Source organism: Benincasa hispida, unplaced genomic scaffold (genome assembly GCF_009727055.1).
Source record: "Benincasa hispida cultivar B227 unplaced genomic scaffold, ASM972705v1 Contig373, whole genome shotgun sequence".
Classification (NCBI taxonomy): Eukaryota; Viridiplantae; Streptophyta; class Magnoliopsida; order Cucurbitales; family Cucurbitaceae; genus Benincasa; species Benincasa hispida.
Window position 1 is genome coordinate 264,647 of NW_024064820.1, and position 5,717 is coordinate 270,363.

The 5,717-nt window shown below is 42.3% G+C and overlaps 1 protein-coding gene across 1 annotated transcript; it reads right to left on the reverse strand.

The window, feature by feature from the left end:
- Window positions 1-857: 857 nt before the first annotated feature.
- On the reverse strand, window positions 858-3,589 carry LOC120069376. The gene is made up of 3 exons (XM_039021120.1): window positions 2,996-3,589; window positions 2,047-2,373; window positions 858-1,733 (listed from the first exon to the last, which is right to left on the reverse strand). Exons 1-3 carry the CDS (start codon window positions 3,587-3,589, stop codon window positions 858-860), a joined length of 1,797 nt encoding a protein of 598 aa, XP_038877048.1.
- Window positions 3,590-5,717: the final 2,128 nt, after the last annotated feature.

Here is a 5,717-nt window from a genome sequence, read left to right on the forward strand (position 1 = left end):
AAACTTGTGACAACGCATGGCATACTACATGAACATCCATAATTAACGCATATTCAAAAGTAGTATCGCATCATCATGAGCATAGAACATCATACATCCTTACCTATCTAAAAGTCAGTCAATAGTTTACAACTTACCTCCTCCTTATGAAATTTTGTCCTCGAAATTTAGAAGCCCTTAGGTGAAGAGTGTCGGTAACTCCTCCTCATCTGGTCTTTTGACTCTCAGGTTGCCTCCTTCACTCCGTGATGTCTCCAAAGGACCTTCACGAGTGGGATTGTTTTGTTCCTCAAAACTTGCTCATCTCTATCGAGGATCTGAACCGCTTTCTCTTTATAACTCAAGTCTTCTTTCAGCTTAACCGGTTGTGCCTACAACACATGTGACGAATCTGGAATATATTTCCTCAACATGGACACATGTAAAACATCATGTATTCTAACAAGTTCTGCTAGCAACTCAAGTCTATAGGCTTCTTGTCCAACTCGTTCTATTATCTGATAAGGACCAATATATCTAGGACTCAGCTTACCTTTCCTCCCAAAGCAAAGAACACCTCTCCACAAGGATAACTTTAAGAAAACTTGATCTCCAACCTAGAATTCTAAGTCTCTTCGTCACTTATCTGCATAGCTCTTCTGTCGATCTTGAGCTATCTTCAGGTTCTCTCTAATCGACTTAATATTGTCTGACATAACTTGTACTAACTCAGGACCAACTAGCTTTCGCTCTCCCACTTCGTTCCAACATACAGGAGTTCTACATGGTCTTCCATACAAAGCCTCGAATGGTGCCATGTCGATACTAGACTGATAGCTGTTATTATAAGGAAACTCCATAAGTGATAAGTGGGTATCCTAACTTCCCTTAAACTGAAGGACACATGCTCTCAACATGTCTTCTAAGGTCTGGATGGTCCTCTCTGACTGACCATCCGTCTGGGGATGAAATGCTGTACTGAACTTCAACTTTGTTCCTATTGCTTTCTGCACACTAGGCCAAAACTTAGAAGTAAACCTTGGATCCCTATCTGAAACTATGGACACTGGTACTCCATGCTGACTCACAATCCTGTCGACGTATAGCTTAGCTAGCTGATCTAGTGTAGACGTCGCTTTAATCGATATAAACTGCACTGTCTTAGTGAGTTTGTCTACTATTACCCGTATACCATCATGTCCACAAGTAGTACGAGGTAACCCAAACAGAAAATCCATGGTAATATGCTCCCAGTTCCACTCCAGCACTGGCAGTGGATTAAGGAGTCCTCCTGGCCTCTGTCTCACTGGTTTAACCTGTTGGCAGATCAAACATTTATCAACATATTCTGCTATCTTTCGCTTCATACCAGGCCACCAATAAGTTTTCTTTAAAGTTTCGTACATCTTGGTGCTTCCTGGATGCATAGCGTAAGCTGAATAGTGAGCTTCCTCTAGTATAACACCCCTAAGCTCACTAATATTCGGAATGCATAGTCTTCTCTGCTTAACTATGGCTCCGTCTGCTCTCAACTCAAAGTCTACCTCTAGGCCTTGCTTGGACTTTGCAAGCATCTTTTGTAAGTTACTATCCTCTGGCTGTCTTCTCACAATCTCTGCTACTAGAGAAGACCTAACCTGAAATTGAGCTAAAAGACTCCCTGAACTCTTTGCAGTTACAACCGCCCTGAAACCTCTTAACTCAGCAAGGTTGCTTGAATACCACACAAGGCACTCTTCGGAAGTCTCGACTTCCTATTTAATGCATCTGTCACTATGTTAGCCTTAACTGGATGGTAATCAATGGTACAGTCATAGTCTTTAATCAGTTCTAGCCATCGCCTCTATCTCAGATTCAGCTCTTTCTGATCAAAGATATACTTCAGGCTCTTATGATCTGTGAAAATGTGGCACTTCTCATTGAATAAATAATGTCTGTAGATCTTCAGTGCTAAAACAACTACTGCTAGCTCAAGATCATGGGTAGGTTAATTACACTCATGCTTCTTCAACTGCCTTGAAGCATAAGCTATTACCTTTCCTTCCTACATAAGCACGCAACTTAAACCTTACCTCGAACATCACAATAGATCACATACTCCTTCCCTGTTACATAAAGTGATAGAATAGATGCTGTCACTAATCTCTTCTTTACCACCTGGAAACTCTGTTCGCATTTATCCAACCACTCAAACTTAGCATTCTTCCTTGTCAAAGCTGTCAAGGGTAATGCTAATCGTGAGAAATCCTCAACAAAACGTCTGTAGTATCTAGCCAGGCCTAGGAAACTACGTACCTCTGTTGCATTAGCTGATCTCTCCCAGTTGACAACAGCTTCCACTTTCTGCGGATCAACACTTCCGTCCGCTGAAACTACATGCCCTAAGAACACTACCTGTTTCAACCAGAACTCACATTTGCTGAACTTAGCATACAACTGTTTATCACGTAGTGTCTGTGAACAATCCTCAGATGTTCCTCATGGGCTTTCCTATCAATTGAGTAAACTAGTATGTCATCGATGAACACTATCACAAACTGATCTAAGTACTGATGGAAGATCCTGTTCATGAGGTCCATGAAAACTGTTGGCGCATTCGTTAAACCGAATGGCATCACTAAAAACTCATAGTGCCCATACCTTGTTCTGAATGCTGTCTTAGGAATTCTGATTCCCTAACCTTTAATTAGTGGTATCCTGACCTCAAATCAATCTTAGAGAACACTGCAACTCCCCTTAGCTGGTCAAACAAGTCATCAATGCATGGTAGAGGATACTTGTTATGTATCGTGACCTTGTTTAACTGCCTGTAATCAATGCATAATCTGAGGGTACCATCTTTCTTCTTCACGAATAACACTGGAGCTCTCCAAGGCGATACACTAGGCCTGATGTATCCCTTGTCAACTAGTTCTTGTAACTACACCTTCAGCTCTTTAAGCTCACTCGGAGCCATTCTGTGCGGTGCCTATGAAATAAGTGTTGTTCCTGGTAACAATTCAATAGTGAACTTCACCTCTCTATCAAGTGGAAAACCTGATAGATCAGTTGGAAAAACATCAAGAAATTCGTTCACTACAGGAACATCTTCTGGTTTCAGCTTTTCTTCTTGCACCTCTACTACGTGTGCAAGAAACGATGTGCAACCCTTTCTCAACAACTTCTCAGCTTTCAGAGCTGAAATCAAACTCGTGGGAATAATTTTCTTCTCACCCCTGAAAACCATTTCAGCCAAACCTGGTTTCCTAAAAGTCACTTCCTTCCTATGGCAATCCATAGAAGCATAGTGAGTGAATGAGAAATCCATTCCAAAAATTACATCCAATGCCTGCAACTCTAGTGGAAGAAGATCCACTAGCATATTGAGACCTTCTACTAAAACCTCACAATCACGCAGCACTTCATTGACTAGTAAAACGTCACCAACTGGAGTGTATATAACTAACCCCTCAGATAAAGGCTCTAGCATCCTATTCAGCTTAGTTAGAAACATACTAGAAACAAAGGAATGCGTAACACCTGGATCTAATAAAACATGTGCAGGTACATTACAAATAAAAACCGTACCAGTAATCACGTCTGATACATCCTCCACTTCCTGCTGAGTCATAGCATAGACTTTTCCCTGCTGCCTAGGTTTCCCCACAACTCCCTTCTGCTTTGCACCGCTGGTGCCCTCTTCTACAGTTGCTAAGACTCTCGACTGCTCAACTGTGTGGGACTCAATGCCCTGGTCCCTCTGAACTGCTGCTCTCAGCTATGGCAGTCTCTCTTGAAATGCCCTGGCTGTCCACACTGGTAACACACCAACAAGACACTGACCCCGATGATTCCTGCCACAACTTGCACATGGGGTTCTACTGGTTTTACTAACAACGAACTCCTGACCCATCTGCGGTCTTACTGCTGAACTAGCAGACTGACTGGGTGCTCTTTGGCTCTGCCTCTGATAGGCACTACCTAAACTCATCTGCCTCGATGACTGGCCACCAGACCGACGCTTAAAGTTTTGACAACCTGAAACATTCACTCCAGGTGTGAACCTTCGCTGCTCACGACCTCGAAAACCACTAGCTGTTGAAGCCTTACGACTAGGCTCCACTACTGACTTCTCCTCTGTTATACTCTACTCCACACATAGGGCAGTCTCTACTAACTGGGAAAAATCTGTCCACTTAGTATGTGTTGTGATAATACTTGTCTTTGAATATGCCTCTGAAAGTCTGCCAGTCTAACGTACGTGCATCACTATGCCTGGCTAATATGAATTTCCACCATCCCTCTGCCTCTTTCTACAGCAGAAATGTGGCCAATCTGACTTTTCGCTCCTCAGGACAGCTCATCACATCGAAGCATTTCTCAAGCATATTTAACCAAACCTCAGCGTCAGCTGGATCTGTAGAACCCTCAAACATTGTGGCTCCTAATTTCTTCAGCCGTTCTATTCCATAAATCTTTTTCGGATCACTAGGCCTTGCTCTTTCTGGCCTACCTACCTTCTATGCAGATTTAAAAAACTGCTCGTTTCCTGCTCCAGTATGCACTCTCGGTGTACTGGTTCCCCTTTCAGATTGACCTTGGGTAGGATCCTACGTCCCGTCCTGATTCTGCCTGCGTCGTTTGCTAGTACGTGGGTGGCATGAACTCCTATAACATATCAACACATCAGACATGCTATAGATACTTAACTCAGATCCATGATACTAAACTTCTACCCACATTCTAGTCCTGACTGGACTCACTTTATCCATACTTGGGCCATACTATGCTAGTTCTATCTGAACTGACTCAACGTCTAACTATTTACTTCCTAGATCTCTCTAAGCACTAACTTCTCTGTCTCATTTCCCAGGAGCTAACCACTTTGATACCAAGTTGTCACACCCCCTCCCAAACCACCTGCTACCTTAGTCAGGAGATGGCGTGAAGCCAACAGACATCGTCCTCCTCTAACGATACCTGTTGACCCGTTTGAATCGTTGAACCTGATAAACCTATTAATCTTAGAAATAAAATACTTTACATGTAACACAAACACAGTGGAACCCCTGAAAACCTTTAGACACACATGAAAGTTCAGTCCTTGACATACTCTGGTTTGGAAAATAACCTGATAGAGATATCACAACCAAAAACATATCCAACTAGGGTTTACACAACCACGACATCTAGTGCTTACACAGCCATAAACTATCCAGTTCTTACAAAGTCATTTACAATACTAACAGAAAAAATGTACAACTCCACCCACGTATGGAGCTTGATCTAGAAGCTTTGAGCAGAAAACAGACTTGGCAGTTATCAAGCACCGGGATCTCGATCTCTACCTGAAAAGTGGGAAAACATTTTCAAAGAGTGAGCTACGAAGCCCTGTGAGTGACTAAATTTAAAACTGTAAATCCGCAAATCAGAACACGTGATAAACCTTTAAACATATGAATTTATTCAATCAAAGTGTTAAACATAAACGTGTAATGCTAAAAGCTTTCTCAAATATTCTACAAGTACGTCATTAAAATCTAGTAAGGTATATCAAGTATATAAAACATTTTAACTAACATGACAAAGCAATGTTGTGTAGGGCACGCCGAGTACAACCAACGTTTACTAGCTCTACGATGTAGTGGGGCCCACCTAGCACTCACGACAGCATCATTGTCATGGAGTACACTCAACATCAACAACGGAATATAACCTGTGTGCACACAGTACCATATAGCCTCGGGCTCAATATCTCA

Coding starts and splice junctions, on each gene's coding strand:
- LOC120069376 (XM_039021120.1), bottom strand. CDS start 3,589: ATGACTCAGCAGGAAGTGGAGGATGTATCAGACGTGATTACTGGTACG. Junction 2,374..2,995: donor GTTTTCCACTTGATAGAGAG/GTGAAGTTCACT, acceptor TGGTTGAAACAG/GTAGTGTTCTTAGGGCATGT. Junction 1,734..2,046: donor ATTGTGATGTTCGAGGTAAG/GTTTAAGTTGCG, acceptor TGCATTAAATAG/GAAGTCGAGACTTCCGAAGA.